We start from the raw sequence: 23,411 nt of genomic DNA on the forward strand, positions 1-23,411 counted from the left end.
TATGTTATATTCATTTTCTGTTTACAAGAGAAATTGTCTTTTTGTACATATTAATACATGAGGAACGGAAGACCTTTTTGTTGCTATAGCAACAAGAGTCTAGTTATATCTCTTATTTACCTATTCGGAAGCACTCAAAACATCTAGCCCAATTTTTAACATTATCATCCCGATATATATTAATTTTTTTGCAATGCAGAACCTCCGAAATCCTTTTAATTTAACGGCGTTTTTCAACCTGACGCAATAAAGGGGTTGTTTTAAACCAGAATTCCTGAGGGTTTTTTTACCTTCTTGTGAATAAATGTAGTTTTGATGCAATGTTATGAATATTAAGATTTTTAGCAAAGTTTTGATGCAATGGTATAAATGAATATTAAAATATTTAGCAAATTATTATTATTTTAAAACAAATAAATGAGATTTACAAAAAATAACTTATGCAATATCTAAGCACTCTGGATTTTGCCAAAGAGTTGCTGAATGGAGAATAGAAATAAGCTATCATAGATTCCATAAGGAGCTGCTCTATTATATCCTAAACGCCAGTCTGCAAGAAGGAAATTATTGATAAAAAGTGTTTAAAAATAGTCATAAATCTTTAACAGATTTTATATTTAAGGTATGCAGAAGGTTGTTGGAGGTATTGCTGTTTTAGATAAATAAGTTTGCAATTAAATACTTCATAAACAAGATCGTCCTTCTTTGTGTGCCTAATTTGTAGCTTTAAAATATTATTAAAATATATAGATGCATTTGTTTCAATGACTTACTATGGAAATATTATGGTATGTTTTGTTCGTCTAATGGTCTCTCGAAAGCTTTTCTTTACTTCTTCCAGCTATAAATTATGCAAACATTCAAGCAATATTCAGAATCGACTGATAGAAGGGTGGAAAACGGCCGAATTGTACACAACCTGATGTGGTATAGCATTCAGTCTGGCAGTATAGTTTTCAAAATCCCCTCTGGAGTTGTCGATGCTTTAACAGGTCGGGTACACTACCTTATATGGATAGCATTATTTAACATGTGACAATATTTGCGTCAACCAGATTCTCCAATCCATTGAATGAGTCGCAAAGCAAGACGGTGTACTACATGTACGTGTTTACGTTTCAACAGACACACGTGGTTTTTGTCTGTTTTAATTACAGTATTTAATTGCTTGCCGGAAAAATTGTACAACTTGATTTTTACTTAAGAAGGTAAAAAAAGGAAAGATTACGTACCGTATACTTTGTTTCATGCTCACATTGAAAAATACTGTTGTTTTAGTTTATCAATTGCTGCTTCAAAAGTCAATCAGTATCAAAAGACTAGCAAACATACGCATACAAGTACAAACAGATTTTGATAAGAAAAAACTGCATAATTGTTTATTGGTGACTTAATCAGTGTACACCAGAAATAAATACAGATAACTGTACATTTTTAACGTACGTAAATAGCCATGATAATAGAAATGCACAAATATACAAATACAGAAGTACAATTAAGTTATGTACATATAGCATGTAGTATGTTGTACGTTATGCAGCCTTATGAGTGTCCCTGAAGAAACTTCAATGCGAATTCTACTAATGATGTCCCAAACCTGGGGTATCTCGAAAAAAAAACGTACTCACTGCTTCTAAATCAATAGGACGTACCTCTCTTTTGAACTTTGACAAAGGGGTATTTAAATATGTTGATATAAGGCCTCATAGGCAATGTTTTTTAAATGTGAGCATAGAAATGAGAGATCAGACATTATTTTCCATATTTATTTCATAAATTCTAAAAAATAATTGAAAGTGAGTTTTCAAACGACGATTCAAAATGGTATATATTTTCAATACGCCTTGTGTACACTGAAACTTGTAATAGCCCACAACGTCTTGCAACTCATTCATCTGATTGGTCTGTCGATGAAAGTAAAGAGATAGCTAATTTAGTATTCAAATTTATGCCGACGTCACAAAATCTAGTGGTCTCGACCTGTTTAAGAGCACTTACATTTAGCTGTGCTCTTTCCAGAATATCCATTGGATTACGGGCCCCGTATCTTGATCAATATATTTTCAAAAATTTATTAAACATTCTTCCATATTTGTAATAAACTATTTTATTGTGTATTTTTAGGAGGACATGAAAACATTGAGATGTAAAAAGGGCAATTTAACATGTTCTTATAACTTTTGAAACTTTTTTTCATGTGATAAAAACTAAGATGTTGAGTCAAGGTGATGGTTTAGATTTTATCTTAGATTATTAGAGGATTCAAAATCTGTTTACTTATGCTACACTTTGCGGTTTTAAAATGACTATTCATGTAGTCAGGATCCGCCTACTTGCCATATTTGGAATAAGATATCTTGTCAATGTTTATCACTGACGTCACAGCAAGTATAAAAGCAAGTGCTTGCAGTCAATCTACCTTTGCATTCTCAGTTTGAGTGCGTCTAGACGTATCGGTATACATAGAGATTATATCTGAAAACGATTGCTTGTTTTTGTTTTGTTTTTATTATAATTAGAAATTAACACTACATTGAAATTATTGAATTTAATTGTTTTTGTTAGTTGCAGAGTAAATAGTAATTTTTTAAATTGATTAAAAGAATGCGTTCCATTCATTTATTTTGTTTTTAACATGCCTATTTTTTATTACAAAAGAAGAACACACAACCCAAAGGTGCATCGGGATGTAATATACAGCTAGTGCAGTCATCTTTGGGAACAAGACGAGGACAAAACAAAATCATAATTTTCATATATTCAATAGAAACAAAAATTACTTGTGCATGTTGTGTTAATATTTGTGTCTATTTGTCATATGATTGTAATGATATCGATGTTATGCCAGTGGAGACTTGTTTTTGATTTGTCTTGTTAAGTGGATCAAAGTCAGCAAAGGTAGCGTACAAAGGCTGCTATATAAACCTGGTTACTGACGCCGTGACCTCATTTTTTAAAAAATTTACTTTTGAAAAGTCCCTGTTTGTCCAGAATCGAATGCTGCAACTGAAGATATTCATTGTTCAATGCTATTCTTCATTAATTAGTTGAGATATGTCAGATGCTAAAATGATTTAGATAAGTGTGAGGTGTGCATTTTTAGCAAAATTTGTTTTTGCGACGCGAATCAGTGGTTTAAATATTAGGACACTGAGAGATATGGATGTACAGTTGATACCAAAAATGAAAAGACAAAATTAATGTACGAATTGCACAATTCAAACTTTTAAATCTAGGGAAAAAAATGTAGTTTTGTTGACTTTGTATTCTTTGAAAACAATAGTTTGGAAATAACTCGTTATTATGATACATGTATTTGGTGTAATAGTATTAGTTTTGTATATGTTGGAGTTTCTCTTCATATTTACATGTATAAATAAGGGTTGGATTGATTTGCACTTCGCAGAAAGAAAACGTTAAGTGTGACTTTAAAAATAGATATTGAATGCTCAAAGATATGATTATAGAGCGAAAACAACGGTTAAACGCATGGTACTTGTAAAGTACTTAGGAAGACACCAAGCGTAAGATAGTAGTATACAATGTACTACGTCCTTTCATTTCATCAAAAGACAGCAATTACACAATATGTCCAAAATATTTCCTCTCTGTTTACTTTGAAGAAAAAAAAATAGAATGAGACGTTATGTTCTAGAACTTTATACAAGCTGTTGTAGTAGTTGCTTTTGGTATTACACTGTATCGATACAATCTGCATATAAGGAGCTCTCACTCCCCGCTGGTGTCACTGCTGACTGGTATTCAGACAAAATGGGTAAATAGCTTTTTTGATGTACAATGTTTTAATAATTTATCATTATGTTTTACAGCTTTTTGTTGAAAATGATCTTATTATTAAGAATATGTTTGTTTTTCAATTTTTTTGTAAATTTTTTTGTTATTTTTCTGTAAGAAAAAATTGAATGTGAAAAGATTACTGCTTCTGACATTACTTTTTCATGCAATATATTTTCGATATTATGTCATAATTGCAGTTACTATAAATACTTTTATTGTAATTAGTATTATTTGAGAAACAATGTCATGTGATATTAAAACTGATGATCTAAATGAGATTGTCAATATCTAATAATATTAAATTTTCACGACCCGATAAAAATCAATTTTACTTTATACCAAGAAATGTTTCAAATTTTAAAACCTCTGTATAAATATGTATAAATGAAAATACCGGATTTCAATATAAGATCTTTTAAGGGAAAAGAAATCAATCATTCGCTGGCCATAGATGAGTTTATTTAAAGATTGGGAAGTATTATTTCTAGTGTTTTCTTAAATATTCTTACGTCAAGATGCTTGATTGGTTTTTTTTAATCACAAAACCTTGGCCCATTTTCTGTATGTTATTTGCTAGCTTGTCTCAAATCTAGGACTACAATCTTCGTTTCCTTCACGTTCACATTTGTGTCGAGTTTTACAGGTGTGCAACACTGCTGTTTTGTTTAGAATGTTTTTCGGGGTTTTTTTTTGGGGGGGGGGGTGTATTTAAAATAAGTTCTGGTTTAAATTTGTAACATTATTTGGGGTCAAAAGAGACACAAGTGACTATTTTAAGAAATATGCAATGACGACAAATAAGCTATAAATAGTTGTGTGTTAATCTAAACTCTCATATATAGAGTAGCAAGTAAGTTATTTTAGTTCATAATTGTTAGATGAGAGATCCCATCAAAGCAATTTGCAGATTTTTTGTTTTTCAACTCTAAGTTAAATCAAATTATTTATTGTAGGTTTTAAAACTTGGTTGGAGTGCCTAATAATACATAAACAACTCAACTTATTTTGATAATTCATTCATTTGTATAAGATATTATTTGCCTTTTATTTGCAGAACAAAATTCTAATATAGTGTTTATATACTTTGATAAACAATCGATTTCGTGGCAGATGGTTCTCAGTTTTAGCTAAAACTCGATTTGAAAAGTCTAAGGATTAAAAAAAATGCCCTGCAAATTTACAGAAAACACAGAAGATGCAAGGGCTTTTCAGACAAACGCCAAAGTTTTCTCTGGTGGCATGGACAAAGTACAAATCATTGATTACTATAATATGTGGAATGACTATGAAAAGGTACGTACAGGTTTCGTTTTAAGATGGATATATTTCAAACTCAATTATAAATCAAAAAATAAAACATTTACTCTTGTTACACTGTTACAAACTTTAAATTTTTTATCACATTGGCAATTAACTTTTTATCGATATTTTTGTAAAGTCAAGCTTAAATATTCAAATTAACATTTAAAAAACTTTTTAGAACTTTTAGCGGATAATGACTCTCAAAGTGTAATGTGATGATAGCAATATATCTAAAAGTTTGAATATTTTTATCACTTTTGCTACAAGGAGTGAGAAAAGGTATCTACTTGCATTTGTAACTAACAGCTACATGTATATGTTGGTCATGTCGTGTATTGTTATTAAATTTTCTCTTGTAATCTACGTAGATATTTAGGGAAAATAACGAAAAGCTGTCGATTGATCGCATTAATATCAATGAAACTCATAGCTTTGTTTAAGGAAACATACATGTCAATTTCATAAAATGCAAACAGAAAGAAAATTCTTTCCTACCTAACTAGCTGCATATGAAGAAATTTAATTTGACTCTGCTGTAGTATAATTAATTATAATTAGAAATTTTATAATGAATAAACCTTGTAACATATATACTTAAACTATCAAATCGTTTTGGGGGATGTCAGCACATTGAGTACCGTTTAATGGTTTTTTGTTAATACTTTAGCAGATGGATATCAATATTTAGATAGCAATCACTAATGGTCACGGATGCTGACTAGATAATAATCTATTGGGGTCCACATGTTTACTCAGAAGCTCCCTTAACTAATTTTTATGCATCATTTAAAATCTATTCTAAGATTGCTAGTCAACAGCTACCTAAACAGTAAATGAATGTATGGGTCAAAAGCGTTTGCAAACAAGGTTCTCAACATGACAAAACAATAATTTATTGTGTTTCATTTTCTCATTCATTTAGTGTTATTTCCTTAGATATCGAAATATGCATCATTTCCTTTTAAAAACCTGTTTAGAAATTAGATGCTTGTAGCTTTGTATTTCGAGCGCGTTCAATTATATACAGGTAACATCTTTTTTTATACAGTTGTTATTGGGAAATGTAACCTCGTCGTATCTTTGTTGGTATATTCCCTGACTCATTTCAAGTTATTGCATAAAGGACAGCAACTATAAACTGAATATGGTCATGCTATTATTTTGGTAGATCCTCCGTAATATGACGTTTGTCTAAATAAACGGTTTGGCATTTTAATAAAACTGCAAGTAGAACATATAGCTGGCGAAATTGCATAAGATAATTCATAATTGGATTGAAATTCTTTGGCAAGATGTACACACGAATTATATGAAATTGAACTACTAGAACCACCTACACATACTATTCATTTTTAAACAACTTTTTACATAGAGAAAAATATTCGCTACTAATAATCATATTCAGATAACCAGATACTATTAAAGCTTTTTATTGTCCCCCGCCGCAACGCGGTGCGGGGACATAGAAATGCCGGGCGTCCGTCCGTGCGTCCGTGTGTCCGTCCGTCACACTTTTTTGTAAGCGCTCTCATGCCTACAAATTTTGACGGATTTTCATTAAATTTATACCAAATGTATATACCACTATTACCTTGGTCAAGTTCGAAAATCAGCATTGGTCGATACTTTTTGTTGGAGTTATGAGACTTTGACCGCAATAATGACTCCGTTTTATCCAAAAATTGACCTTGTAAGCGCTCTCATGCCTACAAATTTTGACAGATTTTCATTAAATTTATACCAAATGTTTATACCACTAATACTTTGGTCAAGTTCGAAAATCAGCATTGGTCGATGGACTCGATACTAGTATACTGCTTGACCGGCGGGGGACCCAGGAATTCTATTCTTGTTAAAATGGTTTTATTTTTAAGCGCTCTTTAAAACCTTGTTGTTTCATTTAGCATCTAGTTATCACTAGCTACTCTCTCTCTCTCTCTCTCTCTCTCTCTCTCTCTCTCTCTCTCTCTCTCTCTCTCTCTCTCTCTCTCTCTCTCTCTCTCTCGTAGCTACATGTAATTCTTAACAGTCAGTTAAATTTCCCTATCAGACGCAGTTGGATACTTAAGGTCTAAAACTTTTCTTCTTTATGCTTCCTAGGACCTTCAGCCCGGGCGTTACAATGGCCCGGCTTACGCTGCTGAGGCCATTGACCGGAGCTTTCCGAGCAACAAGGATAAGGTTCTGATCCTGGATGTGGCAGCTGGGACAGGATTAGTGGGAGAAGAGGTTAGTCAAAGCATTAGTTTCATGTACATGCTACATGGAAATCGTCGAACTTTATGTTAAGATTAAACGAATCTTAATAATAATGATAGATAAAGAACAGTAACTGTTGTTTCTCATGGATAGTTACATTATCTATATCGTTACAACTTGGCTGGCAAAGATTACTACAGATCATAGCAATTTACGATTATATATATTTATTAACACTATAAATCTTTCAATAAAGAATAAAAATATTGGAATGTAATTACACTTATTTTATTGGTTTTGATAAATGATTTTATATTAAAAAACTGCTTTTTGTCTCTATCATTTGATCTTCACTATTATTATTTTTTATCTCTAAAAACTTAGTTGGTAAAACGAGGGTTCAAAGAAATACATGCTTTGGACCCAAGTGAGAGTATGCTAATGAAAGCAAAGAAGAAGAATGTCTACAAGAAGCTTTTGTGCGAGTTTGTAAATCCTGAGCCATCTCCAACAATTGAAAATGGTCAGTGGCTGAACTGAAACCAGACATGATAACGTATTTCTTAACTAAGGAAAATACGTTGTATCTTGGTATTTGATCTTTATTTTTAAATACAAACATGTCTTCAATTTTTAATACCTTATACATAATATTTTTTTAATTAGATGCATACCATTGCGTGGTTTGCTCAGGAGGATTCGGAAGTGGACACATTCCTGCAGGTGCTCTGAGAGAAATGATACGAATAACTAAACCAGGTAATTCTGAGACACATCTTATCTTAACTACTTAATAAATCTACGCAATCATATTCTCTGTAGGTTTATTTTTTCTGCTGTTGTTTAATGACTATTTTGGCGTTGTTTTTTGCACTGGAATCAAAATGTCTAAAATGACAAAAGACGTATGCATACTTCACAGATTATTATACATCTCTGTAAGATCAACTGGTCATTATCAAGTATATTAAGTTAAATTCCCTTCTTTCGATGCAACGTCTTATGCATTAAGATTTGCATGATATAAAAAAAATAAGGAGTGCGACCTTTTACTACGATAGGGACTGAGGTTTAATTCACACATCTTTTTCTTGTTTTGTCCTCAGGTGGAATGATTGTTGTAGTCATGCGAGAAGAGTACCTTAACATCCCCGAATACAGCGACAGTCTGGAACCCCTCATGAAACAACTTCAGAACGAGGGACTCTGGATGTGCATAGAGAGGTCGGTCGTTCACAAGTACTTCTGCGACAAGCACGGTGTCATATTCCGGTACAGGGTACTGCATCGCCATTTATGAAAACCACGTGACGTCACTATCCAATGAATTACTGAATTCGTGTGCAATGTGATTAAAAAAACAGAGTGCACGTTTGGGTTTTCAACGCATCGCAGAGCTATGTGAACAAAATATTTAATGTACAAACCTTCGTCTGTAATATTCTAATCTAAAAATTATGAAAGGGGGGGGGGGGGTTCCCATCATTTAATATTTTTGTTGATAATAATTTTATCATTTTTGATGGAATAATCGTCAAAAAACTAAGTTTTATAAAAAGGTCGCATTTGATCAAGTTCTGGTTGGGTTGTAACCATATTGAGACTAACATGGGGTTGTGGTAACAGCCCATGACTTTGTCTTCCTGCATATGCACCTTCTGCTCTAAATATTAAGATGGAAATCGGCGTACTTGAATAAGGGTTTTCAAAAGCGTCATCACAGGGGTAAACATTTGATTACTCATGGATTAAATCAGGGAAGTATGTACTATATTGTTATTTATGTCAAATAAATATTAATATTGTTGATATTTGTATACAGAGTGTAACATTTCTATCACTGACATTCGTATTTGTATATAAAATCATTGCTTTTCTTAATAAAGTCTTTACACGCAATATTCAAGCTTTTGATTTTGTAATCAGAACTGTTCTTTTTATATCGCATTCCAATAAAGCAAAAACAAATGTCAAAATTTTAAAATTGTTATATTGGGTGATGTCGCATAAATCACCCTCGAGATTAACAAAAACTCAATGACATCAATATAAAATAGGCAGTTGATCTTCAAATTCTTTATTCAATTTCCTTCAGTCTTAATTTCTTCTAATAAAAAAACGATTCACAAAATCAATACATCAGATGACCTGATTGTCATGGTAAACTATACATTTATGTCAACAACAGGAAAAAATCGTCTCAAATCTTGAGATGCTTTGGTGAATCTTTTACATAATAAATCTTAAACGGATATGTTTTACATCTTTCAGAGATATTTGAAACAATACTCATTCTTAAATCAAAATTAATATGCATTCTTTCCATAAATTTAATTCACTGATAAAACAATATACTCATATCACATCCATAAATAGAAACATTTTATCAAAAAAAATTTCGGTTATTCAAGAAATATGCCTGCAAATGATAAAATGATGATAATGAAATCCAATACATCATATATTCATAATTTTCTTACGGTGTAAAATAGTCTGTATTGACCAGAATTACAATCTCAATAAATGTAGAAAAGATCAAGTTTAATTTTGAGTACAAAATTTTCAGTAGAATATAAGTTGCTTCAGAAAAACGCAAGAGCATAGATAAAATCATAGTCAAAGTTATTAAGGTCATATTGTATCCATTTGAGTATTTTTCATTTGATTTCCAATAAAAATTTTGATAAAATACAGGGAAAAATAATACATCTCAGGGAAATACACTTAAAGGTTCTTTAAATTAAAAAACATTTCAAACAAAAACATCATTCGAAAATTAAAGCCTTTACATTTTGCTTCATATAAGAAATAAACGAATAACAGAGAGTCAAACTATTTATGAAAACTTGTTTTCTTTAACAATGCCTGCAAATACTGCTTACACAAAGAAAATTAGTCTTGCACTACCAGTTAAATAAAATGTCACTGCGTAGAGTCAGATTAGCAATTTTGAACCAATCCTTTAATTGCTCATCTGAAATTCTTCTAAAAAATTATTAACAGACACAACAGTCTCATTTTGAAGGATGTATCCAAGAAAATGTGGTAATCTTTTTTTGTCTATGTGTCATACAGGTATTTAGTCAGGCAATATTTCACATTTCATAAAAATTGCATGAAAAAGTTAGTAAAAATTGATATATGAGAATTATACATAATGTCACTTTAAAACAATCCTTTTCTGGCGATCTGCTACCAAAATACAGCTCATTTAACAATGACAGGAAAGGCACTGCAATAAATAAATACTCATGATATTTTACAAAATATATATATATCTAAATAAATCAGCTCAAATTGAAAAAAACGTGGTATCAGAGAGCTGCATTGTATAATTCAAGTATCATCTATAAGGTCTATGAAAATAAAGTTCATAATATTGCTGTTCTTATTGCAAAACTAAAAATTATTATATATGGCCAGATCTTGAAGATACAAAAAATAAATGGTCAAGGACTGATAAATTCCAAACACATGCAGAGCAAATATTTATATAAAGAGAATTTTGCTTGGGTAAATTTTTAAAATAGCAGAACAAATATTGACAAAGACGGTGATACAAAGGAATGTCAATACATTTTCGTTTTGTGTGTATATTTTTGCATATGTGCCATGCTGAGCAATATCGTATCCATACAAAGAATGTGACAGTGAAAAAACAACAGAAAAAAAGACATGAAATGCAAAAGAGTTACCTCCCTTGACAAATATCTTACTTGTGTAATCTCTATGATGTCAAGAAAAGGTTTCTCTATGTGATTAAAAAAATCAACAATTACCAGATCTGAATTCTAAAAAAAGTACATAAAGAGTACCAGAAATTGAGTACTACGAGCAAATTTACAACGTCCATTTTCTACGATGCAATGCTTAACAAGAGAAATGGTTAAACACGTGACTGTCATGGATACGGTAGTTTTTACAGCTACAGACCACACCACACATGTACAATACTGTACAGTAAAGATGCCTGACCTGTCATGTGACTTTCATGTCATGTGACTGTCAGAGTACAATATACTACACAGTACTGAGTTAGTCTCATTCGGACCTTTTTTTCCATAAATTCCTATGTAACACTCAATATCTACTAAAATATACCAATTAATGTTCAGGTATCATAAGCTATTTAAAATACATCATTTTTGGAGACAGATTGTATTACTATCACAATGTTTTCGGTATTGATGCAATATCATTCTTTTAGAATTTGACCTACATTTATGTTGTACACTAGTAAAACAATCATGCTTGAACAATGCCGAGAACCTTGATATTTACTAACTTAAAACAGTACATTTACAAAGCAATAAGAATATATTCACGCATTAAAACTTCTAAATTTATTTTAAATTTATTGGTTGAAAAGAAATACATTAAATTCGTTCATAAAATTCATAAAATCGTTACAATATTTATAGGTAAAAGTTGGTTACACATTTTGTAAAATGTAAAATAAATAAAGATTTCTCATTTTGATTGATATGAAAATAAACAAAATAAAATATGTTTGTACCTCAAACACAAAAGCTAGGTAAAAATATAATGAATAAAATATCAAGATATTATGCTAATTAAATGATGCATCAGAAAATATACCAGTATATCGGATAACATTGAAATTAGTTGTGTCACTATTCATTCATTTAACACATCATGAAGGATTCAAAGGCCAAAAGACCAAACTTTTCACACAACGAATACATGTTATAACAAGCCCTAGAAACATGAATTTTTAGTTCTTCTTGACCAATTTCCTCCTATTTTCATTATAAAATGTCAACCTAAAGAAACGTGGATAAGGAAAAGGTACACTACTTTCTTTTAATCTTGAGTTCTTTTTATGAGCAAGTTCTATTGCAGATAATATTTTGTGGGGTTTTTTTTAATAATTTCAATTAGGATATGTATAAGTTATGTTACAATAACAATATGAAATGTCATGTTGATAAACAAATTGCAGGATCATAAAGGATATGTAATATGGATAAGTCACACAAGTTTATAAAAAAAGAAAAAAATAATAAGTTTTTGTATCTTTAGTATTATCATTATTTGTAAAGCAAATGAAAAGCTTTAGAGTAGCAACATAAAAGAGATATGCAGACAATTTTGTTTTTCAAAACCCAGGACTTTTTGTTTCATAGCACATTTATATAAAACTTCAGTGGACTTAAAAGTGCTAGATTTACCAGATCAGAGAGAGTGTATATTGTAAAACAGTACAAATGATGGATTTCTTCTATATCACCTATAAACATAATTTGGCACATTCAAGCAAACAATACAGAGAAAAATAAAAAAAACATTCAATAAAGCTGTGTTTACAAAATTAACCATTAATTAAAAATCCTTGTCAATTCTACGTATATGATTTCAGGAAAAAATAATACATTGATGAACATTACAAGGAAACATTCTTCTTTACTTTATATGCCAGACAAGTTCCTTTTGGAACAATATTAGTACGCAGGAAAAGTCTAGCATGCTGAAATGTATCGTTTATAAATATAAATAAGTTGCTACTTCAACAAAACAACACACTCTATACGCATAACAACACTTCAACATATCTTAAAAATATTTTCAAAAAAATCTTTTTTTTTTGGATTTTCACCCTGTGTCTCCAGATATTTTTAATCTCAAACTGCATTACAATTTAAACTACAAAATCTAAAAACATATGTTTTAACAAAAACAATCATTGCCTAATCAGCCCTGTTATTTTTTGTTTACAATAAGTGACTTCCTGAATCTTCCAGAAAACAAGTTTTTTGATTATTTCAATCATTGTACCAATGTACCAGTTCTTCCTTCCCATTGACAAAAAGGCTCGACATGGATTTCTCGATCGCCGATACTTTTCCCAGGTAGCTATCCAGCATACTTCAAAAATGTTTTTTTCTATAGAAAGAGTTCATCCTTTGAGTGCATGAAAAGAAAAATGATGCTTAAGCCTGGATCAGAAATCGGCAAAGTTTTCGAGGTCAGCTGCAGAGACTGGGGGTGCATCTTTCCAACCGTCCTCAGGGTACTCTTCAAAATTGTGGGTATCCCCCGAGTGACTGACCTTGGGAATGATGGGGGGCTACAAAAGAAATCAATATGTTTTAAACATCTGCAGGACCAAAAATACTGTCAATTCTATAATTAAATGTGAGGAATAAACATCCATGTCGAATTGTGAAATAGACCCTAGCGAGATTTTAAAACCTGGTTTTCATTTTTCTGAAAGTTATGAACTAAAGATTGTTCTTGTCAAAGTTTTTGTTTGAATTATATTTCACTTAATTAATTGTTCCATTTTTTTATATTGAATTTCTAAAAACATGTCAAATAAACACCGACTGTTTGACTGCACCATCAATAAAGATAAAACTTTTTTGTAAACATCCCTTCACTACAGTTGTATAATTCAATGTTTGTATGTGAATGCCTCGGCATTAGATATATTTGATTTGCATTCGACTTTCATGCAGATATTCCTAACTTATTTACACAGACTGCATTCTCAAGATACCCTTGTGAAAAAAGCATAATAAAACTGTCATTATGTATGTGAAACATGCAGTCAAATTCAATCCGTCTTCTATGTTTTAAGCATAAAGTGCATTGTTTTGCCTTTGATGATCACCAGATATGCTCCAATGAATAACTGACAAATTTTTTAACCCCTGAAGAAAAATCTTCAAGGAGATAGTACCTAGCTATCAATGCATGCTTGTGATATTTTTTACAAAGGAAGCAAAAGTAAAGAAATTATTTATTTAATATACAAAATATGTACATGTATATATGTTTCCACTTAAGAAAGATGGAATACCAATCCAGATTCATGTATCATACATCACTTTTTTGACACCTCAGATTTTGATCATTAAATTGGTTTGTAGATTCCAACAAAGACTGTATGTGCTCTTAAATTTGATTTTTTTTGTGGGGGGAATGTAAATAATAAATCTGAATGGCATCATATAATTGTCAATGCAATTCGGAGAAGATCATATTTTAGCCTGGAGATTTACGATTGACAGCAACCTGATTTTCACATAATCCCAAAGACTGTAAAACTTTGGAGTTCAATCTGATCTACTGAAAAGGTGTGGGTAGCACTTAGTATATAATTTCTCCATTGCTTTTATTGATATTTCTTTCAATTCAAAATCCAATGTAAACCCTGACCTAAATTATTTGCAATCTTCGTTATGTTAACCATTTCAGAAAAAAAGAAGTTATTTTGGTGATGTTAAATCAATATATTTAAAAGCTTTAATGAAAAAGCTCCTGATGGCACTTCCATGTCTGTAACAAAATTCTATTTCCAAATCTATCATTTTGCAATGATGGATATCTTTTATAATAAAATATGAGCCTGCATGCATACACAGATATACACTAGAGCAACATAATTCTTTCTTTTTACCTCTCTCTTATCAATAGTTTATACTGGTTAATAATTTAAATTAAGATCTTTAGTCTACAAAAATTTTCTAACTGCATCGATAATTAATGTATTTTATTATAAGTTTTCACCTTTTTTCTGCCTGTCAAAACATTTCAAAAATGCTTTTCTTATGTGAAAGAATGATAACTACTGTTTAAGCTAATAAGCAAGGTTATGCAGACGAATTGAAAACCAGTACTGCACATTCGTGCAATACAATTACAATTAGTCTGCACAGCCTGATGCAAGACTTTATAAAAGACTGATGGTATACAAAAATGAGAATTAAATCTTCATTCCAATACATGTGCTACTGTAAACGTACTATAATATTACATTTGGCTGTGTATTCTTCTTTTTAGCGTTTTTGGTGGATAGCTTATCAATCAAGATCACTAAATCTCTGGTTCAATTTGTATATTAAGAATTGGTGTATCCAGAAAAATGTTAATTGAAATCCACGCCAACTTCATTGAAAAATCAGTTTCTGCCAAAAAATATCATACATGCCAAATATAATAAGTTTACAGTACAGTAATTTATTGTTTAAGGTTACTTGTGATCACATCTATGTTCAGATTTGACTAGTGTTATTGAAACATGAATGTCATGGATTTCCTTGTCATTGCATACAGGAGAGAAATATACACACTGATTATGAACATTTGATTAACAAATCACTGCTTTTTTGTGTGAGCTTTGATTTGTCTGTCTGTTATTGATTTTTTCTTCTTCAATTTTCCTCTATTTTTTGTATTTTTTTTGGGGGGGGGGGGGGTGTGATGATGATGATTAAGCAACAACTACACTTTCTGAAGCCAGACAAGTCTTGAAGTTCTGCTTAGTGGATAAAAATCCTTTTAATCATAGATTAAGAAGAACATCTCCAGCTGTCCTATATTGGAGACAACATAAAATCTTACATTCAGTTTGAGTAAGGGAACATCCTCCCAGATGACGCCTTTAAACCACTTGTGCTTCTTCACGTCCTCTGAACCGTTCTGTAAAAAATACAGGGGAAAAAATTGTAAACACAATTAAATCTACCACAAAACATACACACATCAAAGACCGAGGCCTGTATTTACTTCTTTGGAAATAGAAAACAATGTATGTTTGAATACCACAGCAATTATACTGCATCCAAGAAGTAATCCATTTTCTTTATAATCTCTGCAAGATTTCTTACTTTTTAAAAAGGGAATAGATAATCCATAAACTAAACATTATATTGGTATACAAAGGGCAGCAAGCGATTTGATAATTACAGATGTTACGGAACTACATGGGGTGAAATCTATGTAGGCCTTGTTTACAATCAAAGAGTGCATTTTAAATGCAGATTGGCAGTAGATATAAAAAAGAAAAGAAGAAAAGGGCTTTATAGTCGATTTCATTTATACCAAATCTACTTGACTTCAAAGACAAAAATTTCCCATACTTTTTTTTTTTTTACATGTACTCAACACTCAGAAGAAAGTAATATATTGAATTAACCCAGTTTTTGCTATCAAACTATCAACATGCATGCAAACAACATCTTTAAACCTGTGTACTTTCTCTCATTTATAAATAGTGCATTCTAAACCAGTTGCACTATTCCATGGAGCCACATTAATCTGGACATCTTCGTTCCGGATCAAATTGTCCGCATTCATGAAGAATCCCAACAAATAAATCATGAATGTTGTGACTAACATTAGAATACTTCTCCTCATTTTAAAATTTGTTCCCTTTTGAAAATTGTTCAGAGGGTGTCAGAAACATGGGTCTTAATTCATTGTTCAAAGAAACATATCTAAAAATTAGTTCCAAATTAACCTTTAAAAGATCTACATTCCACAAAAATCGGACCTCGCAAATTTAAATCATTCAACTGAATTGAGATCCAGATTATAAGTGACTGGATTATTGGTATTACTTAATCCACACCACATATGATCCAGTTTTACTTATAACCATTTGTATTACCCCCATAAGATATAGAAATGCACAATTCATTATAACTTTGTGTGAATATTTTCTATGTAAAATTACAACGAATAAACATGCTATTCTATCTAACCGTGCAATTGTTTCCGTGCCAATGGTGAATAGTCATCGAAACTATTCACCGGCGGCATTCGATTTCCTTCCTTTTTAAACTCGGAACACCTCTAACGTATTCTATCGCTACATTAAATTCAAACTCCGATAACTCTAATTTGTTTATCATCAAGAAATTCTGCATTGCCAACAAATAAAGTTTTCATCGGTATAATAAAATACCTATGTACTTACTATTCGGACGATAGCAAGTTTATTATCCCCCTCGACAATAACAATTTCCCATCCGTTTTGCTTCGTGAAATAGTTGCCATCTTGGGGGACAATAAACTTGCTATCGTCCTCATAGCCAGTAAATAGGTATATAATATGAACGAATAATACTGATGTGAATGGAAATTTAGAAATTTCCCACCATGCAGTGGTATGGTACTTAAATACACTACATCCACAAGTAAAAGAATTTTGTCCATAAAACTACACAAGAATACTGACCAAACTATATATCTTTTATTGATATGATGGAAATGATAGCCATGTATGTATAGTTTACAGCATGGGCTTCTGTTAATGAACAAATTTTGGAAATACGTGTACTAGTGCATCCATGCATTTGCAATATCTAACTTCATTTGGTACATTCACTTATATGCAATAAACCCCTCGATAAGAATGCATTTATGTATCACTTGGTCACAAAGCAGGTATGTTGCTTGATATGCACTCAAGTCATAAATACACATCCTAATGCAATTGTGAAACTGTTTACTTCATGAGGCGTCCCTGCCTTAGAGTTCTGATAATTTGTTTGTTTATGTTTGTTTATGTTTTTGTTTGATATGATCGTTAGTAAGAGCCGTTATTCTATGATTCAGTACATGCTTTACTGAGACACGCTGTTTACCTTCATATTTCCCAATCTTCTTGTTCTATCCTGTACCAGTAACTTCTTTATCAGATCCCTGTTATGAGAAAAACAAACTCATTACATGTAATCAACTGTGGTGGGTAAAGTTAATGCTCAGAGAGGGATAAACAGGATGTGTAGGATTATACAGCATTATAAAGCATTCCCTCATCAGCATGGGAAGTATAATCCCATATCATCAGTATCAACATGCTGTACAGTGACCTCGATCCTAATTTGACCTTAAAGATTTGACCTTGACCTTTTGATCATGATCCATTACAGAGCTCTATACTTGCAAGTTCAAGTATTTTAAATCAAGGTATGTGTGTAAGTTATGATAGAGAGAGGAAACCCAGAGAGAAAGCTAGATAGATGAAAAGACATACTATATTTTCAATATATTGTCACAAACTACAAAATATTAACATATCACACCTGTTATGTCTTTCAAAAAGGGAAGAAAAATACATGTAAATTAATGGTATGATATTTATTTCCTGATAAAAAAGTAACAAACTCACAAACTAATTTTTAATGGTTACAGATTAACATTTTGTTCTGTATCTTGTAAATATTTACGGTTTAATATTTCTTTTGAGACAAAATGCCCTAGCCTTTACATTATGGCCTTTGTCTGAGCTTTCATTGTATTGCATAAATTAGGTGTAAAGGGGATTATCCCCGGATTATGGATCATTAGGGAAAGAGAGAGTCAGAGAGCTGCACAGGGAGAAAGCGTATACATTCTGCAGATTCACCCTGCCGCAGAGATTACAGACTTATAGCCTACGATTTCTATTTACGGCTTTGGCTGTGTGCCAATTTGTTTGCACCTTTTTCAGGTGAGGATTAACGTTTGAGACATCCCTCCCAACAGGGAACAGTGGTGATTAAGGCTTTTAATGATGTTCTTAATTAGTGCTAAACACTAAATCTTCTCCTAGATCCCTCAGTCTCTGCTTACACACCTCTTCTTGTGTAGGGTATTAACAGGACAAGATAAAGCAAGATAAATCATATTCCATACCACACTTCATCATAAAAGCATATTAAAAATCTTGTTAAATGTCTAGAGTTGCATCTTTTAATGCTTACAGGGGCCAATGGGAAATGGTCTCTAACACACTTTGTCTATATATCATTTTTTACTTTTGCATATAACTAATTTATGCACCTACAGTATAATGAATGGAAGCTTGAGATGCACATGAGTGTATTAAGTTCCATTGGGTAGTTTTACAGCCTTCAAACCACTATCTTTCATTCAAAATAGACTTATTAAAAGAAAAAAGTTTGCTGTTCAGAAATTAGGGGAAAATTTTTTGGTTCTGATAAAAATCTCACATTTAGTGTTTATTTCAAAAGCTTTTTTTCAGACATGGGCATTTTCCCCAAAAAACATTTGAAATGAAGGATATGAAAGCAAGTAAAGAAAAACGATTTAAATCTAGTTTCATCGTATTTCGAATTACGTTACTGTATACAGTAACTTTTTAAAAGGGTTTGAAGTATACTTGTATATTCATAATGATCATCTCATTCAGACTACTGAATGAGTCTTCAGAAAAAATATAAAATTTTTAAACTGACATATTTCATAAAACAAATTACATTTAATCACTTTATCAAAATATATTACATTTTCAGAACTTGATGATACATGTTTGCATACAAAAAAAATACACTAAATACACTTGTCATAAAATTTAAATTGGAAATAAGCTAAGTGCATGACCGTACATCAATCAATTTTACAATTTAAAATAAACTTTAAATTTTCTTAAATATCAGCATTTTAACAGAAACACAAATTCAATTTGAGGGCACACTCAAAACAAAAAAATTGCTGTAGATCTTAAATACGCATTAAAAAATGCACATGCCAAATGAATTTAAAACTTTTCACAAAAAAGTAACTTTTTTAAAATAAAAAAAATGCTCTCAAGCAGGTGCATAGTGCTTATCAGACACGAGAATCACAACAGGAAAAGTTAATATTGATTTCAAGGCGAAGTCTTGAGAAAGTTGTGCTTGCTGCAATGAATGCAAAGTCAGCAGAGTTGATTTAGGAATATAGGTTATATTGGTATATTGATCGGGTATTGATTATATTAAACAGGGCCCTACTTGTTAAATCTGGTTTCCCTTTTCATCTATTCTCATAGTTATCTATTTGTTTGTTTTGGGTTTTTTTGTGTCTTCTTGAGTGGGATAATTTATAATTTTCTTATTTTTTTTTTCAAAAGTTAATCTACTGCACTAAACTTATACAAAAACTTCCAAAAGAAAAGTGTCTACAGTATTTAAAAAAAAATTGGAGGCAATTAACATCTTGTTGACAATATTTTGCTTTTCTAAGGTAATTAACATACAAAAGACGAGCAACCTTGCAACATATACTCTCCCGTTAAAACGGAATATCCCAAGTTGACCCTCGTTTTCAGATTCATCTGTTTTATGCAATTGTTCCTAAAATTCAAGATATGAGTTCTGTGATAGATTCACACCTTTTTGGTGCCAAATATAACTACTTACTTTGCCACTGGATCTATATGCTTTGGCCACTCTAAACGACCTTCAATGATTTTTTCATAAATTCTAAAGGCATTGTCATCAAACCAGGGAGGATATCTGAAGAAAAGAAAAAAAAATAATGAAAGAGGAATGCACAACGACTAAATTTAAAAGAGTCAAGGTCATTATTAATGTAACCAAAGACCAAAACTTCTGCCTTAGCCCTTTGGCTTTTTAAGCAATATATTGTTTTAAAGGTAATACAGGTTCACATCAGTATTTTTGGATTTTCTATCGAATAAATTCATTTAGATTTAAGGAATTTCTAAAAACAAAAGGACACAACGGTAATTCATTATAAAGATCTTTAAAAATTACATGTTAATGATATTTGAAAAAAGTGAATGACATTGCAAGTATAAACTAATTTGCTTGGTTCCCTTACCCCACCAACATTTCATAAATGAGGATGCCTAGCGACCACCAGTCTACGGCCTTGTTGTGACCCTTGCTCTGGATGATTTCTGGGGCCAGGTACTCTGGTGTCCCACAAAGTGTCCACGTCCTGAAATAAACATTTTAGAATAAGTTGATAAAAAAGTTTCCAAAAAATGGCAACAAATAATACTATTTGAACGTGGGGAATTAATATCTGCGTAAAATCGCGAGAAGCACATCTCGCGAATTTTAAAATCTCACTTTTTTTTTTGGACATATGTAAACTACATGAAGCTATGATTAAAATCGGCATTTGCATTTTTAAGTTCTCGCAATTTGATGGATAACGGCTGAATCACAAAATTAATTATATAAGTACTAGCATAAAATAAGGAATTTACATTATGTATCAAAATAATATCAGTGTCCATGCCGAGTCCTTTCATGGCCACAGGCCCCCCACGACCACCAGTGGACTCAAGGCCCTGACATTATGATGATGTATAATAAGAAAAGAATAAGAGAAAATTCATCAGATTTCCAATTGACAGATTCATGGAGCTCATCTCAGTCCTTCATGATAATCATTTGTTGGCATGAAGCATTGTAGTTCATGTGCTTCCAACATGAAGTAATCAAATCTCCATATTTTTTGACATAGTTTTCCGTTCTCACCATCCTTTTTTTAGAGACACTGTCTGAACTTCATGTGCGTTAATTAAATTGTATATTTTGTTGTCAAGGATGGTATTGTACAATAACACAAAAAATCTATATAGGATCATATACAAGTTGACTGTTCACGAGAATGTGTAAGAACATTTCATTTTCCATAAAAAAAATTATTGTGAAAATCAATTGAAATTCATTTATCCACGACCAATAGTTTTAAATCATCAAGCTTGAAATAAACACACAGATGGATACTTTGTCAGTTTGTGTTCAATGATTTTTATCTATAATATTTAATAGTAGCCCTACTAAAAATATCAGCATCATTTTGCGCTGATAACTGTAATCTCATCCACTTCTTTTTCTCCCAAGCTTCATCCTGATCGTCACTTTATACCCATCATTTTACAAACAACATAATTGATTCCACTTGATGCAGAATGTAATGCCATACTTTTTTTAACAAAAACCAAAAAAAAAAACATTAAGATTTTATCTTGAGATTTGTAACAGTTATAGATGCTGCAAATTACCAGTTAAGTCAATAAACTTTGACAGAGCACTAAAGATCCTAATTGACTCCGCCTTTGTAACGAAATTGCGGATCCAATTTTTTGTTTTAACAGACTTAAGGTCAATGCGACTATTAAAATGATTATTATGGCTCTCATCATCAGGCCAATGAACTCTCTCAGCTTCTCTTATGTAGCGTGAAATCGACCAAAAAGTCTATTATTGGGGGCAGCTGCCTCCCAAGTTTTAAGGCTAGAGACAAAGGGGGGAGTAATTGAAGAGTTATCTGTAAAGAGGGTCTTTAACATTCAATGTACTCCTGTATAGCCATTAACATATTTATCTTGAATGATTTATTGTCGTTGAGTTTTTCACCTTTATGAACTGGTGGAAATGTTAAGTTTAAGAATGCGTATAAAATTGTACATGCACTTGACATACATTTTTATAGAGTTGTTATTTAGTTGACATATTTTGCAAACTTTTTCTAAATTATCCAAGTCTTCACCTATGAAATATGGAATTTTTATATTTCAAAATATCATTTTTCTTAAACTTTTATACAGATGAATAAAATGCATGATATACAGTTGGTTCCTTGGTTTTTTGTTTCTTGAAGGCAGCTAGGGAGGAGTTGCTGGGTTTTTATAACTTGAAGCCGAGTTTCGGCAAAAATATTTTCTTTTTTTGCTTGTTGGAATTTTAATTAGCGATTTGTCTGCATGTGTCAACAGGGGATCCTACACTCAGGAATGAAGAGAAGCTGTAGGTGGGCAAGTCTAGGAGGAGGATTAAGATAGACGAATACATCAAAGGCATCTGACTCCTCTCTCCCATGCCTGTGTGGTATTTATGCAATATACCCTCCGAAATAAATAACCTAGTGAATACGTCCTGTCCTAGGAATTAACCTTCTTCATCCCCTTTAATCTTGAAAACTATTTCCAACATCAAGTGCATTAATTTAGACATATCTACCTATAATATAATAAAATTCTTATAAATATTTAAAATTTCCATTTATTAATTTTTGTTTCAATCAAATAAAAAACTTGAGAAGGTGATAAGGAATTATAACTTTAAATGCTGTTTAAGTGTTTTGTCAAAGTTTGAATTTCTTATTTAGCTTGACTTTCACTTTCATTAATATTATTATTTTGAACATGCTGAATGTTAAACCATTTTACATGGATTTTTGAAACTGACTATAACTTTCATTTTTACAACATCATTCTACCTATCTACAAAATTGACATTTCCAATCATTCAAAAAGGAAATCTTTCAATAAGAAATATGCCACTCTAAAATCCAAAGAAATAAATATGAATTCCTCAAGTTTTTGAGACTTTATTGTACATTTTTCTATAAGCCTATGATTAAAAAGATTTGAGAATTTCTACGACTGTTAAATAAATATCTTTAAATACAACAATGCCAAATTTTTTTTAATGTGTCAGTAGTTTAATTTTGTCAGCAGTTTGATACTATCTAAATTTGAATCAGTTGAGTTGATAATAAGTCCTGAAGAAGCACTAGTATTATAGAGGACTGACAATGGGCTTTAAAAAAGAATT

At 31.4% G+C, this 23,411-nt stretch overlaps 2 protein-coding genes across 2 annotated transcripts in view; one reads left to right on the top strand and one right to left on the bottom strand.

The window, feature by feature from the left end:
• The first annotated feature begins 3,563 nt into the window (after positions 1–3,563).
• On the top strand, positions 3,564–10,606 carry LOC128179975 (methyltransferase-like protein 27). The gene is made up of 6 exons (XM_052847702.1): positions 3,564–3,775; positions 4,982–5,091; positions 7,201–7,329; positions 7,684–7,822; positions 7,966–8,058; positions 8,406–10,606. Exons 1-6 carry the CDS (start codon positions 3,637–3,639, stop codon positions 8,597–8,599), a joined length of 804 nt encoding a protein of 267 aa, XP_052703662.1. The 5' UTR covers positions 3,564–3,636; the 3' UTR covers positions 8,600–10,606.
• LOC128179974 (cAMP-dependent protein kinase catalytic subunit PRKX-like) overlaps positions 9,361–23,411 on the bottom strand; it is a 28,533-nt gene continuing 14,482 nt past the window's right edge. Inside the window, exons 4-8 of the mRNA XM_052847701.1 lie at positions 20,659–20,778; positions 20,235–20,330; positions 17,694–17,751; positions 15,667–15,744; positions 9,361–13,387 (exon numbers count right to left, since the gene is read on the bottom strand). Of these exons, the coding sequence (XP_052703661.1) occupies positions 13,262–13,387; positions 15,667–15,744; positions 17,694–17,751; positions 20,235–20,330; positions 20,659–20,778 (478 nt within the window). The 3' untranslated portion in view covers positions 9,361–13,261. The remainder of the gene's footprint in view (positions 13,388–15,666; positions 15,745–17,693; positions 17,752–20,234; positions 20,331–20,658; positions 20,779–23,411) is intronic.

This window comes from Crassostrea angulata, chromosome 4 (assembly GCF_025612915.1).
Source record: "Crassostrea angulata isolate pt1a10 chromosome 4, ASM2561291v2, whole genome shotgun sequence".
Classification (NCBI taxonomy): domain Eukaryota; kingdom Metazoa; phylum Mollusca; class Bivalvia; order Ostreida; family Ostreidae; genus Magallana; species Magallana angulata.